The sequence below is a fragment of the Ursus arctos genome, chromosome Y (assembly GCF_023065955.2).
Source record: "Ursus arctos isolate Adak ecotype North America chromosome Y, UrsArc2.0, whole genome shotgun sequence".
Classification (NCBI taxonomy): Eukaryota; Metazoa; Chordata; class Mammalia; order Carnivora; family Ursidae; genus Ursus; species Ursus arctos.
Genome location: NC_079874.1, coordinates 22,965,300 through 22,985,696, shown reverse-complemented (window position 1 = coordinate 22,985,696; position 20,397 = coordinate 22,965,300). Strand labels below are relative to the sequence as shown.

The 20,397-nt window shown below is 43.6% G+C and overlaps 1 protein-coding gene across 9 annotated transcripts in view; it reads left to right on the top strand.

Annotated features, from left to right (window-relative positions):
• LOC113249831 (protein WWC3-like) overlaps positions 1-20,397 on the top strand; it is a 250,805-nt gene that overhangs the window by 198,266 nt on the left and 32,142 nt on the right. For 8 of the 9 annotated variants that reach the window (XM_057315432.1, XM_048213624.2, XM_048213623.2 and 5 more), the window contains 8 exons: positions 1,529-2,094; positions 6,054-6,174; positions 6,942-7,016; positions 7,461-7,547; positions 8,504-8,696; positions 9,942-10,115; positions 10,427-10,578; positions 11,860-12,025. In XM_057315432.1, the coding sequence (XP_057171415.1) occupies positions 1,529-2,094; positions 6,054-6,174; positions 6,942-7,016; positions 7,461-7,547; positions 8,504-8,696; positions 9,942-10,115; positions 10,427-10,578; positions 11,860-12,025 (1,534 nt within the window). Of the gene's footprint in view, positions 1-1,528; positions 2,095-6,053; positions 6,175-6,941; positions 7,017-7,460; positions 7,548-8,503; positions 8,697-9,941; positions 10,116-10,426; positions 10,579-11,859; positions 12,489-20,397 lie in introns of those variants that run through there. The other variant, XM_057315439.1, reaches the window with a different exon arrangement.

Below are 20,397 nucleotides of genomic sequence, written 5' to 3'. Positions count from 1 at the left end.
ATCAAAAACTGCTAAGTATAATGAAATTGGGGCTCTGAATACTAGTGATGAAGACTAATCACATTATGTTTGAACTTAGTTTTTTCTATAATAGGTATATTCTTAAACATTAAAAAAATAGTGGAAAGTTGTATTACTTATGTGATATAACAAAATACCCCAGAGTTTACCTGCTTAAAACAAGAAACATTCATTCATTATCTTGTCATTGCTTTGTCAGAGAAGTGAGACGAGCTTAGAAAATCCATTTCTAAATGAACTCACAGGGTTGTTATTCTCCACTTGTCATCTTGTAGGACTGTATGGTCTGAGCAATGTCCTCAAAAGTGGCAGCAAAAGGAAATAATAGTGCCACAGAATATCTCAGAGGGAAGCCAGTATTTTGGGAACCTAATTTGTGAAGTGACATTCCATCACCTTTGCTATATTATATTTGGTTACAAGAAACTCTTAGGTGCAGTTCATACTTAAAGGAATGACTGCCTAATGTAAATGCAAAGAAGTCTATGTGTCTTTCATAGGTAAGTTACTTCATTGAAATCACTGTGCCCTGACAAGATGCAGGAAAGTTTGTTGTCTCCAAATACTTAGCAAAATGGCTGTAGGCATTCACTGAATGTTTTTAAACCCAAATTTCCTCATTGTGAAGAGAAATTACTTGCATGTAACTCTTGATCTTGGGGTCTTGGGCTCAAGCCCCACTTTGGGGGTAGAGTTTACTAAAAACAAAACAAAGAATATGCTCTAGATTGTTGTAGATTCAACAAATTCCTTGTAGTTTTCTTTTATGACCAAATTATTAGGATCTTTACTGAAGTTTAGTGCATAATGTATCATCTTGTACTCTAACAATAGTATTAATGAATTATATTAGATATTTTATAGGTAATATTAATGCTAAATGATGATTATAGAATTAACTAGAGGAAAATAAGAGTCGCATCAGGTTATCATGAGAAACAGTTTCACGATTTGAAACAAATTAAGAAAAACCCTTTATTGCCTCTCTTTCAAGAGAATGGAGAAATGTCAAAGGAAATGATGAAGGAAAATAACAAATGATAACATTTTTATGTGTATTTTTTATACTGTGTATTCATCAGAGAATTAAAAGATTTTCACCCAGAAGTCAACAAAGGTGTTCTTAAAGATTATGAAAAAAATTGTTCATGTTAAGTAAGTCAATTCCTGGTCTCTAAGCTTACTTATTGGATGTCCGTAAAATAGAAAAAAATATGTTAATATTAATATTAATGGAGAGCACTAGGGCTCAAGCACAGTTAGGCTACTTTTCTTTCGTTTTTTTTTTTTTTTTTTGGTTTTTTTTTTTTTCCTACTTTTTTTTCTACTTGGCAGATATTTTATTATTTTATTTTACTTATTTTTAGTATAGTTGACTCAATGTTATATTAATTTCAGGTGACAAACATGATTTGATAATTCTGTGCATTATTCAGGATTCACTGTGATAAATGTCACCATCTGTCACCATACAATATTATTACAATAGAAGTATCTCTCGTTTCAGCCTGTCCACCAGCACCCTGACTGTGTCTTCAGGGAGCAGTCGTGGGTCCCTGGCCTCCAGCCGGGGCTCACTCGCCTCCAGCCGCGGGTCCTTGAGCTCCGTCAGCTTCACCGACATCTACGGCCTCCCACAGTACGAGAAACCCGATGCCGAGTGTGGCCGGCTTCTGCGCTTCGATCTCCTTCCCTTCGACTCCCTGGGACGAGACGCCCCCTTCTTAGATCTCCCGGTCCCCTCGGGCTTCCACAAGCAGAAGCGCTCCCTGGACACGCCGCAGTCCTTGGCATCCCTGTCCTCCCGCTCATCCCTGTCCTCTCTGTCTCCCCCGAGTTCGCCCTTGGACACGCCCTTCCTCCCGGCCTCGCGTGACTCGCCCTTGGCCCAACTGGGGGACAGTTTCGAGGTGCCCGGCGTGGGCACCCTCGACAGACTGCGGGCTCAGGCCTCTGCTCTGGGGGATGAGGACTTGCAGGGCACGGCCTCCCTTCAGCCGCACGGGCTCCCCGGGGATGGGGAAGGACCTCGCGAGCGAGGACCCCAAGTGCCCGCCGCTGCCACGGTTGCAAGTAAGTATTGAGGAGTGTTGCTGGTTTTCTCAGTGCTGGGGAAAGAAGGGTTTCTGGTTCCAGGAAGAAATCGTGTGCAATGGTACACTTTAAGACTATTGATACAAGTAGGAATGTCCAAACCTAATTTGGTTTGCACAGTATTACAGTGGATGTTTCTACATCTGCAACTGTGCTTAGTGCCTGCTGTGAAAAGATAATTAAAATGGGCAGAGTAGTCTTTCACTCAAAGTACTTTTCCAGGGTGTGCTTATTTGTTAAAAAAAAAAAAAAAAAAAAAAAAAAAAAGGTAAAAAGCACAAATCTTCCACAAAAGACCAGCACATGCACACTGTAGCCCACCAGAAATTTCTACTTCCTTTGTTGCTTTGATTTCGTATCTTTATCCTTTCTTCTTGGATTTTCAAGGACTTAATTCTATCAAATGGAAAATCCCGTGTGATTTCAAAACAATGTGACAGTAAACATTAGTCATTTCTGTCAATCACTTTGTCTGGTGATCTTCAAATCCCTGCGCAATTAACTACCAACTCTGTGTCTTTGACCACATCCTTGCTTCATTGCTCTTCACCATGGTTGATCTTTATACTCCCTTAAATTCACCACCATTCTATTCATGACTTACATCTACCATACCAGTCCCTGTTAAATTTATGTATTTAATCATATGCCAGTTATGTTCAGAAGTGGTCCCTTGGTTATTTAGCGTCTCCATTATTTTGTTATCTCTCCATGTTCCCAGATTTCCCTCAAACATAACTCCAATATCCACAGTTACAGTGTTTCTGTAATTCATGTGTTCACGAAAATTTCATTCACTTTGTGTCTTTTTTTGTTGTTTGTTTGTTTTAAGGGAAACATTGACTTTTCCATTTTCATTCATTGTCTAAGCTTATTTTTTTTTCTTATTCTTTTTTGTCCCCCTTCCCAGCTTTCCTCCAAAGGTTGATATACAGGAGTTTCTATCTGATTGTACAGAAAATCAGCAAAAGCCTTAGGGCCTCTTTGGGCCAGGGAAAGAGAGGATGGGAAGTGGTGAGCTGTCTTAATTTCTAATCCTGATTCCTTTATGTTTCCTTCCCATTTGCTGGCCAATTTTGTAATTGTTCAAACTTGGTAAAAGGGACTTACTGGCCTGTGCTAAGACACTGCCCCCTATTGGTGGAAACTTGCATGATGATGTCCTTTAACTTAAACCCTTATAAACTCAGAATAATTAATTCAGTGAATGAATTGTGGAGGGTGCTCACAGAGAAGTGGTGATTAACCAGCTTCAGGTATGCACACAAGGTGACTTCCTACTTCCCACTTCTGTGGAGGGCTGTGGGAAGCTTGACCCCAGAGTCACTGTAGGTTCGTAAATTTTCCAAGGATGTTAGTACACTTTGTGTTATGCTACCCCTCATTTATGATGCCCAAAGTCATGTAGATTTCTCCAACTTTAAGTTGGTCTAGGAGCAGTACAATCTAAGTTTGAACTCAAGCAAGATCCAATTTTAGTAAGGTAAAATTTGAAATTGCCTAAACTCTATGAATAATTTCTTCCATTGTGTTTTAAATGAATCTGAGGGGGCTGAAGGGTGGCTAGAGGAGTGGAGTAATAGACTGTAAGCTTTAACATATTTTACATTTTTACTAAGGTTTTAACTTCCTGTGATTTTAAAAGCCAAATAATGTGATGATTTTGAAATCCTTTTCTAGTTTCATTTCCCATTGCAATTTGCTAATCTAAATCCATAAAAACTTGGTTTTTGTTAATCTCTTAACATTTTTATCACATTCATACTATATTTAAATTCTGCAGTTTCTCACTTTGTGCTTTGTGTTTGTGTATCTTTTTCCTTATGAGGCTGGACAGAAGTGTTCACTGTAAGTGACCTTGGAATTCTTCACCTTGTTAGTCAGGCTGTAGGCATATCTTTGTGCAATGAACCAGTGTATTTAGGATGGGAGGGGTGTGGCCAAGAAAGGCATATCTTATAATTGTACTTTAATGTAGCTTAGTAGTTACCATTATTATTATTTCACATTAATTTTTATGACTAAGGTTGGTTAAGATTTTTATAAAAGCTTGATGCATTTATTCCTCTGTTTTTCCCCCCGGAACTTACTGGCTTTTGGTATTTTAATATGCCAGCTGGCATATTTGCCCATAATGTGGTTCTCATTGTATTTTCTTCCTTTATGTCAGGCAGTGTTGCTGTTCTTGATGTCTCAGTTTCTTTCTGTCTTTGATGATTAGAAAGGTCAGATATCTTGCAAAATGAATATTTGGGACATTTCTTACTTCATCAACATTGTTTCCCATGATCAGTCTTATTGTTTTGAAGGCTGAAAATGGTTTGCTGGGATCTGCCCTGTGATTTTCTCTCTTGAGGATACTACCTATTTTGTCAGTTACTTGGTGTTAACTTTGTTTCATTGTGCTGTTTCCTTAAAGTAACATAAGGCCATATATAAAGTAATGCAGGAGCCATGCTGTGAGTATCCGGGTGGGCTGGGAATGAAGATTGTGAGCAGTTTTGTTTGCTGGGGGTCAATGCAGCAAACTGAGGAGTTCTGTTTGTAATTCAGAGCCTGGAATTTGGGGTCCCTTTCTGTTGCAGGGCTGATGAGTAGAGCTTCAGGAGTCTTATCTAGACATTGGGAGTTGGTGTCTCCGGCCACCGCAGAATGAGGCTGACTTCTGTCCCAGACTGCGAAGGGGTTGGTAGTACCCTAGGGTTGGCATTGCAGACCTTTGAAAGGTCAACTTTTGCCTGCAGTTGAGACCCTCAGACGAGAGGCCATACAGCTCCAAAGTGTTGTGTGCTGTTTAACAGGTTTGGGTTTAATTGGCTGAATAATAAATTGATTGAAAAGAGGAATGGTCATTGGTAGACTTAGCCATTTCTCTTGCTTAAGGGTTGCGGACTCATCTACATTTGCAATTTATAGAGCTAATGTAATAAAAAACACAAAGATAGAAGAGAGACGGGTGTTTTTGATAAGAACTATCATACTACCAGTGATATTCATATCTTCTGTTTTCTCGTTAAGCATGCCTCTATGAAATGTATGTACATCTTCATGTTTATTATAGGAAGATTGTTTTCCTTCATTTGTTATTTTTTTAAATTTTCGTTAAATTAAACCAAAACGTGAGTAAAGGAGTAGAAACAATAGGTGAATTACTGAAAGGAAAAGTTTCAGTGCTTATCTTTGCATCTTCATATAGTAGATATGAAACTTAAAAAATAAACTGTTTTATAAGTAACATTCTAACCATGAAAAAGCAATTTTGACCTCAGAACTACTGGGGAAAAATATTGCAGTTAGAGGCCAAAGTGTGTGAGTCCCATAAACACTTCCTTTGTGATGCATCCAGTGCAATTGCTATTGTAATTTGGGGTAACATTTCTTTCTGGGATTTCAGATAGGACTTCTGAGAGTGGGAAGGGGATTCCCACTATCATCTTATGTTCTGTATGCTCATTAAGGAGTTGAAAAGAACTTTAACATACCAAATGTTTTTCCAAACAGCTTACAGCTTTTAAAGAAACAGCCAGAAGTCTACTTCAGTTTTCAATAGCTAAAAAAATTTACTGCACCAGGATGCCTGGGTAGCTCAGACAGTTAGTCTCCAACTATTGATTTCAGTTCAGGCCATGATCTGTGGGTTATGACGTTGAGCCCTACATCAGGCTTTGCACTCAGCATGGAGCCTGCTTAAGATTTTCTCTCTCCCTTTCCTCCGTTCCTGCTTACACACTCTTGTAACTGAAAAAAAAAAAAAAAAAAAAAAGAGTGGAACATATTTAAATACGTATGAATATATGATATATGTATCTGTAATGCATGTCTTTGGAGCACTTAGTAACTCTCATGTGCCCTAACTTAGAGTGTTCATTTCTTGGCATCACAGTCCCTGGCCTCCCATGCTGTCACCTCCTGACCGCAGGTATGTCTCTTGTTTATAGCAGTGACTCTTCGAGAAGACAGCGCCAAGAGGTTGGAGAGGAGAGCGCGCCAAGTGTCTGCATGCCTGTCGGATTATTCGCTAGCAAGTGATAGTGGGGTATTTGACCCTCCAACCAAAAGGTTAGAAGCTGATCTTCTCCCTCAGCAGACTTCCCACAGTGTTACTGTTAAGCACAAAATGTATGCATACTGGGACTTGTGCATATTGAAACTGCGTGTGTCTCCGAGGCTAGAATCTCTTCCGGGCTTCTCTCAACTTTGGTAGGCTGGGCCTTAGCAACCCGCAAAGAAAACTCTTCTGGCTTCTGTGTGCCTTCTGGAGGTTGGCCCTCCTTCCGTGGTTCGAGGATGACTTCCTCCTCTCTGGCTCTGGTCCGTGGAAGGCCTAAGCCTCTGAGAGCTAGAACAGGAGAGCCATTGTACAAGAGAGACCTGCCTTTCTCGAAAGCATTCATTAGAAATGAATGTTCTCCCTCCTTTCCCTCTTTCCTAGGCTAGAGGAATCACTTTGTGACAACAAAACACCTTTGGGATTCTGGGCTTTATTTTGATTTGATATGTTTGATGTCATTGTTCCTTTCAGGTGTCTGTCAGACATTTCACTTACAGCAAATGGCTTAAGAGTTAGTTTGGAAGTTTGCCCTGAATGGCACATGTGGTATTGAAAGATATCCCAAGTTATTTTCTCAAAAACAACAGCACTTTGTAGGCAGGTACCCACGGAGGTATGTCGTGGGCCTCCTGTGTCCTTTCAGTTACATAAAGAATTTAGTGAAGTCACAACTTAAGAAAGCCCTTCTCGGTAAGAAGCGCCCCAGCACGAGAGCTTCTGGCAAACCAGTGATGGTTCCCTGGGGAGTAACCCCGGTGATTTCTGTTTTGTTCAGGAGTGAAGATGCTGAAGAGTCTGCACACGGAGACGCTTGTGGTAGTGAAGGGCCCCAGATCCACGTTGGATTTGTGTGAGTACAGGACACTCCTACCCTGTCGCTCCTATAGAGGGCCTGTAGATCGAGGCCCACCCAGTGACCCACACTTCCAGGCCGGGAGGGACGCAGGGACCTCCGCCGTCTGGTTGGTGCTCGCGGCCTGGACGCCTGCAGTCCGTTTCAGTGGCTCATGTTGGGGGACAGAGGTGGCGGGAAGGAGGGATGGGGGAGAGCGGCTCCACCGCCGTCCTCCAACACTGGGGGTCACGGCTGCTGTCACGTTCTGGAACGGGGGGTCCCGGGACCGTCAGCAGGGGGCATGGACGCCCTGGGAAGCGGCCAGCCGTCATGCCCGGAGCGGCCTGCGTCGGTGGCTGCACAGGCCACCCGCTGCTGAAGGCCGCTGCCCGGGGCCAGTCAGCGGGAGGGTCCCAGGGTGGCGGGTGGCAGCCTACGAGCTTCTGTTCCATTTCCCAGGCTCGACAGTGCCAGCGAGTGTCTTCTTGTGAACGTGCTCCAACTAAAGAATTTTGCGGGGCTGCTCACGAAGGAAGACTGCAAAGTGTAAGCTGGCTTGTCGGCAGCACTGTGCTGCGGGGCCCCGGGGACACCCCCGCCGGCGCTGGCAGCTCCCCTGTTCTGCTCGGCACTTTGGGGCGGGAAAAGGCCGTTCGGGAACCTGAGTTCCAAAGCTTATTCCTAATGAAATACCAGGCAATGTCTGAATAGAAAGGCTTAGAAATTCTGAGAAGAGTGAGTGATGTAGTGGCGCCCAGCTCTGTGCTCCTGCAAAGTGAATGGAAAGGCTTCTGGCCGGGACCAGGGGCCCTTGTCTGAGCAAAGGAGAAGGAAAAACGCGTAGCTGCCGTTGGAGGGCGCGACCTCTGTGAGCTCTGTGGCCCCAGATGGCTGCCAGGCGGGTCCCACTTAACAGGCTGTGGAGCATACTGGTCATGGTCCGTTCAAGCCCAGGGGTGCCCTTTCCTTCCACGAGTCTTTACACTTGTCTTCTAAAGGCCTTGGGAGCAACCCTGTTGTAAGTGGCTGAGAGCTCGCCCTGGGATTTTGCTCACCCTGATGGTGTACTTTGCAGCCAGTGTTTGAGCTTCTCGTTTGTTCCATGCTGAGGGTGGACAGGGCAGGAAGTCCAGGCTGGTGTGAACTGTCTTGGAGACAGGCACAGCTTGAAGAGGGAGCCAAGAGGCCATGGAGAGATCAGTACAGGTGGCTTCCCAAAAAGCTGGTGAAAGCAGGACCTCTGACTCCTTCCAAAGTCTTAACGACTGACTTGTAAGCCTTTCTCTTTGTGTTTTTCCCAGTAATCTCCAGGGTCACGTAAATTCTTTGGGTTTACTCTTAGTTGAGCAAAGAACCTTTTCGAAAAGACTTTAAAATTCTGCCCGTGGGCATCCGAATAGGGAAACATACATGTGTATACGTGTGTGGTTCATGCTTTTCATCGCACGAATCTGTCAGTAAGTGTCACCTCTCTGATTTTTCTTCCCTCTTTCTGGTTTCAGACACATCCGAGTCTATTTGCCGTCGATTGACTCTGGCACCCCGAACACTTACTGCTCGAAGGCTCTGGAATTCCAGTCTCTCCTGGTATTTAATGAAATTTTCAGAATCCCCGTGCATTCAAGCATGTTGACGTTGAAGTCACTTCAATTATATGTATGTTCACTGAATCAGCAGATGCAGGAAGAACTGCTGGTATGTCCCTGCACCATCCCCATACTCCCATCACTTCTTCTCCCTTTTCCCTGGTGATCTTCTTTCCCATTCCCTCCTTCCTTTCTTTGTGTTCAGCCTCTCTTAATCTGTTTCCCACCCTCTCTGTTCTTATCTTTTTGCCTTTCTTTCACATTTTTTGTTTTCTCACCAATCTTTTTCTTCTTTCTTTTTTTTTGGTCTGTACTCCTTTGTCTTTCTGCCTGTCTGTAACTTTTTTCTCAGTTTCTGTCCCTTCATTCGTTTCCCTGTCTTTCTCCCCTCCATCTTTTTTTCCTATGGTGTGTTGTTCAGGAATTGTTATAACATTAAGTGATCTTTGTAGGTAGAAGTACAGAATCAGATGATAAAACCATTTATCTTGTCAGGTGCCTTGTACTTCGAATATATTATGTCAGCTAATACTTGCAAAAATTCTATATTTATTCCCATTTTCAGTTGAGGAAACTGAGTAGGATTGGCAGATTTGGGAAATGTAGAATGGGCAGTTAAACGTGAATTTCAAATAAACTGTGGATTTCTTTTTTAATATAAGTATATTACTCCCATGCACTATTTGGACATATTTATACTTTAACAAAATCCGTTGTTTATTTGCAATTCGCATTTACTGGCTGATCTCTGTTTTATCTGGTACTCCTTGAACTAAGAGCACGAGCAGCCTGTGTTCAGTACCCCAGCCGTGCACTGGCCGGGGCTGTGACTCAGCAGGCAGATGATTTCTTTGTGAAATTGGAATTTTTCCCCTTAGTCTCACCCCTCAGCAGGAGAATTCGATGGTGGAGTTCAGCCAGCTCTCTCTCTTTTTTTTTTTTTTTTTTTTTAATGATTTTTTATTATATTATGTTAGTCACCATACAGTACATCCCCGGTTCAGCCAGCTCTCTCTTGCTTCAGAAATACCTGAGCGACTCTGCAGCTCCTCAGTGGGCAGACCCTGAGCCTGACCGCCCCCCCTTCATTGCAGCTTGTCCACTCTGTACCCCTGTCCCCCTCCTGGCACTTCTCCATGGGGCTGAGGTAGGGGTCCGGGAGCCTCCCTCAAGAACCTCTGCTGCCACTTTCATTTCACTGCAGTCCTTCGAAGAGCAATGACACATTCTGCCTTTCTGGTTAGGATCAAAGGGCAACTTGATGTTTTACAAGATTCCCCTTGATTGTTAAGGTGAAATCACTCAGTGCCTGTTCTGCCTTTTTTTTTTTTTTTTTCCGGGGACACTCGTGCAGGGCATTGCTCAAATCAACCTGGCTGACTACGACAGGTCCAGCGAAATGCAGCTGCGCTGGTACGTTGTGCAGGTGTTCAGCAGTTGCGGGCCGCCCAGGAACAGGGAGAGAGAGCGAGCGGGGGGTGCCACCGGGGACCCCGCACAAGCCGCCACCGCCACTGCTGGGAAGATGGTACGTGTGCCTGCCTCTTGTGCCGCAGAGCGCCACCGCTGTCCCGCTGCCGACACCCACTGTCACGGGGGCTTCATCTCCCACGAGCGTCTCTGCACGCTTAGTGTGGGAGCATAGCGCTGCCCAAGGGGCAGGTTCAAGGGAAGGCACGCAGATGGGAGGTGTTGGTATATATGGCTGTCCGTGACCATGGCTTTAATGCAGACCTGCTAGTCATTGGGAGCGGCCAGCCACGGCTCAGGAGTGTCCCTGTCCGTGTCGTGTCCCCACACCCCCTACTCCAACCCCTGCCCACCCCCCACCCATGGCAGGATGCAGTGACAACGCTGCTGGCCAGAACCACAGCCCAGCTGCAGGCCGTAGAGCGCGAGCTGGCCGAGGAGCGGGCAAAGCTGGAATACACGGAGGACGAGATGCTCGAGATGGAGCAGAAGGAGGACCTAGCTGAGGCCATGTCCGAGAGGTAGGGCGAAACCCCTTTATCCCATCTGGAATATGAAGCGTGCTTTCTCGGGCCACTGAGGCCTAGTACTTGGCAGCCGTGGCCCTGGCAGAGGACTTCGGTACAAGTGGCTTTTCTCTTCTGCACCTCTGTACAATGTGCTGGATACATTTGGTATCACCCCAAAGTTGGGATGCTCACTGGGAGTTTCATGCTCCTCCAGAGGATGCAGTGCCTTGACCCCTTGACCCCAACTCCCCCTGCAGGCTTTTCACCTTTTTGTACCCTTGTGCAATGTCTCTGGAAGAGTGGGAGTGACTACTAGCGACTCTGCTCTGCCATGATTAATATAAGGTCCCTATAAGTTGTTTTTAAACAACTTTATGGAGGCCTGATTTCTCTACATAGAATTCATCCATTTCAGGTATACAAATCAGTGGTGTTGGGTAGAATCACACAGGTATGCTACCTTCACCACAATTCATTTCATTCACTTCCCTCACATCAGAAAAAAAACCCACCCTCATAATACTGCTTGCTCATAATAGTGCTTGCTTTCCTTTACCTTGGCTTTCACCACTGCTCATCTCCTTTTTGTCCCCATGGATTGGCCTGTTCTGGGCATTTTACTTAAAGGCAGTCATGCACTGTCTACCTTGTACCTGAAGTTGCCTATTGGCAAACCCTTCACTCAGTAGAAGCTGCTCTGCAGTAGAGTGGATTTCTGTCGAGCCCTCCTAGAGGCACTTTCGTGCTACTTTACTTCCATGTTTTTCCACAACAAAGTCCCATTTCCAAGGCTGCCTGCTGCTTCTGAACAGCTATGGCTGAATTTACCATAGGGAGGGAAAGTGCAGGGCCGAGGGGCAGGGTATTGTGTTCGGGGACTGGCGGGAAGCTGTGAAGCTAGAGACACACAGACCCTCTTACTGAAAGGCCTTGTCATGTGTGTCCCTGGGACAGCAGACCCTTTGACTTGCAGAGAAGAGTGCCCGTATGCGATCGCCGGCAGCACTTGGATCTGGTGGTTGACACTACAGCTCTAGCAAGGGGTTTTTACCAAATTCAGAATGTTTTATGTATGGGATGGGGAGGAAAGGGAAGGATCCACAAACTGCAAAACGAACAGGAAATCCTGGAGAGCTGTTAGCATTGGTTCCACTCCACACTAGTAAAATTCACCGGAGAATTCCTGATAAAGAGCAGAAGGCAGGGTGCACAAGGGAGTTGGGGAAGAAAAGATGAAGGGAAGGAAGACCACGTTGACACACGTGCTGTGGGCTTTTGCAACGTCTGCTTTAGGAGTTGGCAAGCCGACTCGGTGGATAGCGGCTGCAGCAGCTGCGCCCAGACCAGCCCCCCACACCCGGAGCCCTGCTGCGTTGGCATCGACCCACTCCATGGACACACATTTGCTGGCCAGGCCGATCCTTACAGCCCCGAGAAACTTCAGCCTCCGCCTCTGAAGGTAGGTGGGCAAGGTCAGGGGACTGCTGGGGCTCCCCGATGTTCTGCCGCACAAGCCCAGGCACAGCCCTGGAAGGAGGGCATGTGTGCCTGCACCCCCCACGTGAAATGGGAGGGGGTGGGTGGAGGAGATGGATGACAAAAAGCCGACAGACTCTGCGATGCGGGAGTGGAATAGGCTTACCTGCAGACACTGCCCGTGACAGGGGCCATGGGGACGGTGTGCTGTGAAATGGACCAAGCTGTTGGATTGGGAAGGGGGGCTATACCAAGGGGGTATTTCACAGACAGCGGAGGAAAAGAAGTAGCCCCAAGAGTTTATTTATGCTTTTATTTCTCTTGATTTAGGAGGATATCCAGAAACATATTATTATAAACAATGTCAGAGAAATTACTGCCTGTATTCTTCTCTACAATTTTGATGGTTTCATGTCTCACATTTAGGTCTTCCATCCATTTTGAATTTATTTTTGCCTACACATAAATTTATTTTATTTTATTTTATTATTTTATTTTATTTTATTTTATTTTATTTTATTTTATTTTATTTTATTTTATTTTATTTTTTTTAATGATTTTTTATTATATTATGTTAGTCACCATACAGTACATCCCCGGTTTTCGATGATTCATTAGTTGTGTATAACACCCAGTGCACCATGCAATACGTGCCCTCCTTACTACCCATCACCGGTCTATCCCATTCCCCCACCCCCCTCCCCTCTGAAGTCCTCAGTTTGTTTCTCATAGTCCATAGTCTCTCATGTTTCATTCCCCCTTCTGATTACCCCCCTTCTTTATCCCTTTCTTCCTCTACCAATCATCCTAGTTCTTATGTTCCATAGATGAGAGAAATCATATGATAGTTGTCTTTCTCTGCTTGACTTATTTCACTTAGCATTATCTCCTCCAGTGCCGTCCATGTTGTAACAAATGTTGAGAACTCGTTCATTCTGATAGCTGAGTAATATTCCATTGTATATATGGACCACAACTTCTTAATCCAGTCATCTGTTGAAGGGCATCTCGGCTCCTTCCACAATTTAGCTATTGTGGACATTGCTGCTATGAACATTGGGGTGCATATGGCCCTTCACTTCACTACGTCTGTATCTTTGGGGTAAATACCCAGTAGTGCAATGGCTGGATCATAGGGTAGCTCAATTTTTAACTTTTTAAGAGACCTCCACACTGTTTTCCAGAGTGGCTGTACCAACTTGCATTCCCACCAACAATGTAGGAGGGATCCCCTTTCTCCACATCCTCTCCAACAATTGTTGTTTCTTGCCTTGTCTATTTTTGCCATTCTAACTGGCGTAAGGTGGTATCTCAGTGTGGTTTTGATTTGAATTTCCTTGATGGCTAATGATTTTGAACATTTTTTCATGTGTCTGTTAGCCACCTGTATGTCTTCATTGGAAAAGCGTCTGTTCATGTCTTCTGCCCATTTTTTGATTTGTTTATTTGTTTCTCGTGTATTGAGTTTGAGAAGTTCTTTGAAGACCTTGGATACCAGTCCTTTATCTGTAGTGTCATTTGCAAATATATTCTCCCATTCCGTGGGCTGCCTCTTAGTTTTTCTGACTGTTTCCTTGGCTGTGCAGAAAGTTTTAATCTTGATGAAGTCCCATAAATTCATTTTATCTTTTGTTTCTTTTGCCTTTGGAGATGTGTCATGAAAAAGGTTGCTTTGGCCGATGTCATAGAGGTTGTTGCCTATGTTCTTCTCTAGAATTTTGATGGATTCCTGTCTCACATCGAGGTCTTTCATTCATTTGGAGTTTATTTTTGTGTATGGTGTGAGATAGTGGTCAAGTTTCATTCTCTTGCATGTAGCTGTCCAATTTTCCCAGCACCATTTATTGAAGAGACTGTCTTTTTCCCACCGGATGTTTTTTCCTGCTTTATCAAATATTAGTTGCCCAGAGAGCCGAGGGTCCATTTCTGGGCTCTCTATTCTGTTCCATTGATCTATCTGTCTGTTTTTGTGCCAGTACCATGCTGTCTTTGTGATCACAGCTTTGTAGTACAGCTCAAAATCTGGCATTGTGATGCCCCCAGCTTTGTTTTTGCTGTTCAACAGTTCCTTGGAGATTCGGGGCCTTTTCTGTTTCCATACAAATTTAAGGACTGTTTGTTCCAGTTCTTTGAAAAATGTCCTCGGTATTTTGATCGGGATAGCATTGAAAGTGTAGATTGCTCTGTGTAGCATGGACATTTTAACTATGTTAATTCTTCCGATCCATGAGCATGGAATATCTTTCCATCTTTTTGTGTCTTCCTCAATGTCTTTCAAGAGTGATTTATAGTTTCTAGAATATAGGTCCTTTACGTCTCTGGTTAATTTAATTCCAAGGTAACGTATGGTTTTTGGTGCTATTGTAAATGGGATGGATTCCCTAATTTCTCTTTCTTCAGTCTCGTTATTCGTGTATAGAAATGCAACTGATTTCTGAGCATTTATTTTGTATCCTGCCACGTTACTGAATTGCTCTATAACTTCTAATAGTTTGGGAGTGGATTCTTTTGGGTTTTCCATATAGAGTATCATGTCATCTGCAAAGAGAGACATTTTGACTTCTTCTTTGCCGATTTGAATACCTTTGATCCCTTTTTGTTGTCTGATTGCTGTTGCAAGGACTTCTAGTACTATGTTGAATAATAGTGGCGAGAGTGGGCTTCCTTGTCGAGTTCCTGATCCTAAGGGAAAGACTTCCAGCTTTTCCCCATTGAGAATAATATTTGCAGTAGGCTTTTCATAGATGGCTTTTATGAGATTGAGAAATGTACCTTCTATTCCTACACTCTGAAGGGTTTTAATCAGGAAAGGATGCTGTATTTTGTCAAATGCTTTTTCGGCATCGATTGAGAGAATCATATGGTTCCTGAGTCTTTTCTTGTTGATATGATGTATCACACTGATTGATTTGCGAATGTTGAACCACGCTTGCATCCCAGGTATGAATCCCACTTGATCGTGATGGATAATCCTTTTAATGTACTGTTGGATTCTATTAGCAAGTATCTTGTTGAGGATTTTGGCGTCCATATTCATTAGGGAAATCGGTCTGTAATTCTCCTTTTTGATGGGGTCTTTGCCTGGTTTGGGGATCAAGGTAATATTGGCCTCATAGAATGAGTTTGGTAGCTTTCCTTCTTTTCTATTTTTTGAAATAGATTTAGGAGAATAGGTATTATTTCTTCTTTGAATGTTTGGTAGAATTCCCCAGGAAAACGGTCCGGGCCTGGAGTTTTGTTATTTGGAAGGTTGTTTATCACTGACTCAATTTTTTCATAATTAATTGGTCTGTTTAAGGAATCAATTTCTTCTGGTTTCAATCTTGGTAGTTTATAGGTTTCCAGGAAGGATTCCATCTCTTCCAGATTGCTTAGTTTATTGGCATATAGCTGTGGATAAAAATTTCTAATAATCCTTCCAATTTCAATGGTGCTCGTCGTGACCTCTCCTTTTTCATTCATAATTTTAATAATCTGGGTCCTTTCTCTTTTCTTTTGGATAAGTCTTGCCAGTGGTTTGTCAATTTTATTGATTCTCTCCAAGAACCAGCTTCTAGTCCTGTTGATCTGCTCTACTGTACTTCTGGTTTCTGCTTGATTGATTTCAGCTTTAATTTTGGTCAACTGCTTCCTCGTGCGTGGATTAGGCCTGTCTCTCTGTTGCTGTTCCAGCTTCTTGAGGTGAGAATATAAAAACTGCATTTTAGATTTTTCTATTCTTTTGAGTGAGGATTGGATGGCTATGTATTTCCCCCTTAGGACTGCCTTTGCAGTATCCCATAGGTTTTGGACTGTTGTATTTTCATTCTCATTGGTCTCCATAAATTGTTTAATTTGATTTTTGATTTCCTGGTTTATCGAGTCATTCCTGAGCAGGATGGTTCTTAGTCTCCAAGTGTTTGAGTTTCTTCCAAATTTTTCCTTGTGGTTGAGTTCCAATTTCAGAGCGTTGTGGTCTGAGAATATGCAGGGGATAATTTCAATCTTTTGGTATCGGTTGAGACCTGTTTTGTGTCCCATAACATGGTCTATTCTTGAGAATGTTCCATGGGCATTAGAATAGAATGAGTATTCTTTGGTTCTGGGGTGTAGTGTTCTATATATATCTGTGAGGTCCAACTCGTCGAGTATGGCATTCAAAGCCTTTGATTCTTTGCTTAGTTTTTGCCACGGTGTTCTGTCTATTTCTGAGAGTGGAGTGTTGAGGTCCCCTACTATTAATGTATTTTTTTTATATGTCTCTTTATTCTGGTTAAGAGTTGGCTTGTGTATCTTGCTGCTCCCCTGTTGGGGGCATATATATTTACAATTGTCATATCCACTTGTTGAATACTTCCCTTAAGAATAATATAGTGCCCTTCTGCGTCTCTTACTATAGACTGTAGTTTAAAATCCAATTTATCTGATATGAGAATTGCTACCCCAGCTTTCTTTTGAGGTCCATTTGCGTGAAAGATGGTACTCCATCGCCTTACTCTCAGTCTGAATGCATCTTTGGGTTTGAAATGAGTCTGTTGTAGACAGCAAATGGATGGGTCATTTCTTTTTTTTTTGAAGTGTTTTATTTTATTTATTTATTTATTTATTTAATAATGATTTTTTATTATATTATGTTAGTCACCATATAGTACATCCACGGTTTTCGATGTAAGGCTCGATGATTCATTAGTTGTGTATAACACCCAGTGCACCATGCAATACGTGCCCTCCTTACTACCGGATGGGTCATTTCTTTTTATCCAATCCGCAACCCTGTGGCGTTTTACGGGATGGTTCAAACCATTTACATTAAGACTGATTATTGAGAGATATGATTTTAATGTTGCCATGTTGCCAGTAAAGTCTTTGTTTGTATTGGCTGTGACTTTCTGTTCTGTATCACTTTGGGGCCTTTTTACTTTTATAGAACCCCCCGTAATATCTCCTGTAGGGCTGGTTTCGTGGTTACATAATTGGTTAGTGACTGGCGATTCTGAAATGTCTTTATTTCTCCATCAATTCTGGATGACAGCCTTGCTGGATAAAGGATCCTTGGCTGCATGTTTTTCTCTGAAAGAGCTTTAAATATGCTCCCCCAACCCTTTCTCTCATTCCAGGTCTGTGTAGACAGGTCTGACGTAATTCTGATGCCTTTGCCTTGGTACGTGAGAAATTTCTTTGCCCTGGCCGCTTTCAATACTGTATCCTTGCATCTAATATTTGCGAATTGCACTATGATGTGACGTGGTGTAGGTTTGTCGTGGTTGAGTTTGGGAGGGGTCCTCTCTGCCTCTTGGACACGAATGTTTGTTTCCCTTGCTAGATTAGGGAAGTTTTCAGCTACAGTTTGTTCAAATATCTCTTCTAGACCTCTGTTTTTCTCCATCCCCTCGGGGATGCCGATGATTCTAACATTGGATCGTTTCATTGAGTCAGTAATCTCCCGTAGCCAACATTCGTGGGCGTGGATTTTTTTAAGACCATCTTCTATTTTTATTTTTTCCTCTATTAACCCATCCTCCAATTCACTAACCCGTTCCTCTGCTTCGGTGACCCTGGCCGTCAGAGCCTCTAGTTTTGCCTGCATTTGGCTCATAGAATTTTTAATTTCTGTGAGATTCGCTCTCATTTCTGTCCTTAGGGATTCTATATTCTCAGTAACCTTTTCGTTAATAGTTTTTTCAATTCTACTCATCATTTTGACCATCGTTACTCTGAATTCCATTTCTGATAATTTGGTTACATCCATATCCATTATTTCTGTGGCAGAGGCCACAGACTCACTGTCTTTTCTTTGCTGGGGGGGGGGTGCTTCTCCTTCTTCTCATTCTGATGAAGAGAGGTTGCGGGGTTGTCCAGAGCCCAAATTATTGACTGGGTCCCAGGCCATGCCCCTTGTTTTATAGGGATCTTAGGGATGTGGGCTTCTTCTTTAAAGATTTTATTTATTTATTTATTTATTTATGCCGCAGCCAACCAGTGAGAGAGGGAACAGAAGCAGGGGAGTGGGAGAGGAAGAAGCAGGCTCCCAGCGGAGGAGCCCGATGAGGGACTCCTTTCCGAAACGCCGGGATCACGCCCTAAACCGAAGGCAGGTGCTCAATGAAAGCGCCACCCAGGCGCCCGGGTTGTGGGCTTCTTGATTTTTCAGCCTGCCTTCTGGGGGAGGGGCCTGCCGCGCCAATACTCAGGCAGCCCTGTTTGGGTAGAGTCTCGTCGTCCCCTGGGAGGGGGGATGGGGATGGGCACTCCCTGAGCCGGTATTTCCAGGCTTTTGTTCTCTGGCGGCTTTCCCTGGCGGTTTGCTGTGCCTCTTCTGAGAGTCAGAGCAGCAGCGGCCAAATTTCAGCCTCTGTCACGGAACAGAAGGATTGCGGCCCGTTCTCTACTAATGTTCTGGCCACTTTAACTCTGTTTCTGTTGGTGCTGCTCAACCCTGCAGCGTCCCGGGATGTGCGCCCCACACCCGGCGTCCCAGCCCTCACTTCCAGGGCCGGCGCGTCTCTGTCCTTTGTGTTTCTAATGCCGCCAGCCGCCAGCCGCCCCGCGCATGCTCCTGGATCTCCCGGTCTCAGTCTGGATCCAGTGAGCGCACCGGGATTCCGGTGTTCCGCGAGATGCCTGGTGGCGCGCGTTCATGGCTCACTGGTCTCAGTCCGCTCTCTCGCGGGTGCCCTCTGTGAGTCCGCCCGCTCCCCCGTGCAAGTGGCTACCACTTCCCGGCACCCGAACGCGGCGGCTCCCTCCCCTTTCCGTTTATCTTCCGATATCTGTGCACAGTTTCATGGCTCCCCGCTTCGTACCTCAATACTCAGCGCTGGAGATGTTCATTTGTAGAGATCCAGATGCGTCTTCCTGCGTCTCAGGCTGGTTCCGTGGTTGTTTAGGCTGGTCTGGTACCTATCCAGCTCGACTCGGAGGACCGGCTGAAAACGGTGTCTCCTACTCCTCTGCCATCTTAACTCCTCTATCCTATTTTATTTTTTTAAAGATTTTATTTATTTATTTGACAGAGAGACAGCCAGCAACAGAGGCAACACAAGCAGGGGGAGTGGGAGAGGAAGAAGCAGGCTCCCAGTGGATGTGGCGCTCGATCCTGGGACCCTGGGATCACGCCCTGAGCCGAAGGCAGACGCTTAATGACTGAGCCACCCAGGCACCCCTACACATAAGTTCAAAATCGCTTATATCTTGAAAAAAGGAAGAAATTACTATAAGGACACATTATACACAGTGCAGTTACAAGTAATCAAGAATACAGCATTTTCTTATTACTTGTACACATAAAAAAAACAACATATATAAGGAGGATGGTAATGGCAGGAGTGTTTAAGCATAGTATTGTCAAGGGGATAAACACATTCCTTTTCCCTAAGGATTTTACTCATTAGTAAAAAAACACAGGTAAAAGGAATATGTTAGTTGAACTACAGGTTAAGCATATGGTATAAACAAGGAGCCAAATATATGGCTTTTCCCTAATGTTTCTACACATAAATTTAAAAACTTATATGTTAAAGAAAAGTTGTTACCAAAAGCATGGTTTAATCACAGGGAATTTTCAAATATTAAGCATATGACATTTCCCTACTGCTTCTGCATGGAAGTTTAATAAATCTAAGTAAAAGGAAGATAATACTTAAGGACACTTTATACAGAGTGTAATTTCTACCAAATAAACATGGCTTTTTGCTTTGTTTCCATGCATTAGTTAATTACACTTTATTTAATGACAAAAAGATGTTACTTGAAGGACAGGTTTATTAGCACAGTGTATTTTCAAGGACTTAGGTGCATACCACTTTCTTTCCTGAGCCATTTGACAGTAATTAAAGATCATAACACATTCTTCCTCAACAATTCTGCACAAATCTAAGAACAACCATGTTTTCCCACTTAAATACGATACAGTTATAGTCCGAAAATATGGCAGGGATATCTAGTACAGAGTTCACATACAAAATACCTTTGTGGTTCGACAGCCCTTCAAAGATGAAACTTGAGATTATGCTAAGCGAAGTAAGTTAAGCAGAGAAATACGATTATCATATGGTTTCACACAGTTATGGAACATAAAAACTAGGAAGATCGGTAAGAGAAGGAAGGGATAAAGAAAGGGGGGGTAATCAGAAGGGGGAATGAAGCATGAGAGACTATGGACTCTGAGAAACAAACTGAGGTCCTCAGAGGGGAGGGGGTGGGTAAATGGGATAGGCTGGTGATGGGTAGTAAGGAGGGCATATATTGCATGGTGCACTGGGCGTTATACACAACTAATGAATCACCGAACTTTACATCGGAAACCAGGGATGTACTGTATGGTGACTACTGTAATCTAATAAAAAAACATTAAAATTAAAAAAAAACTTGGGGAGG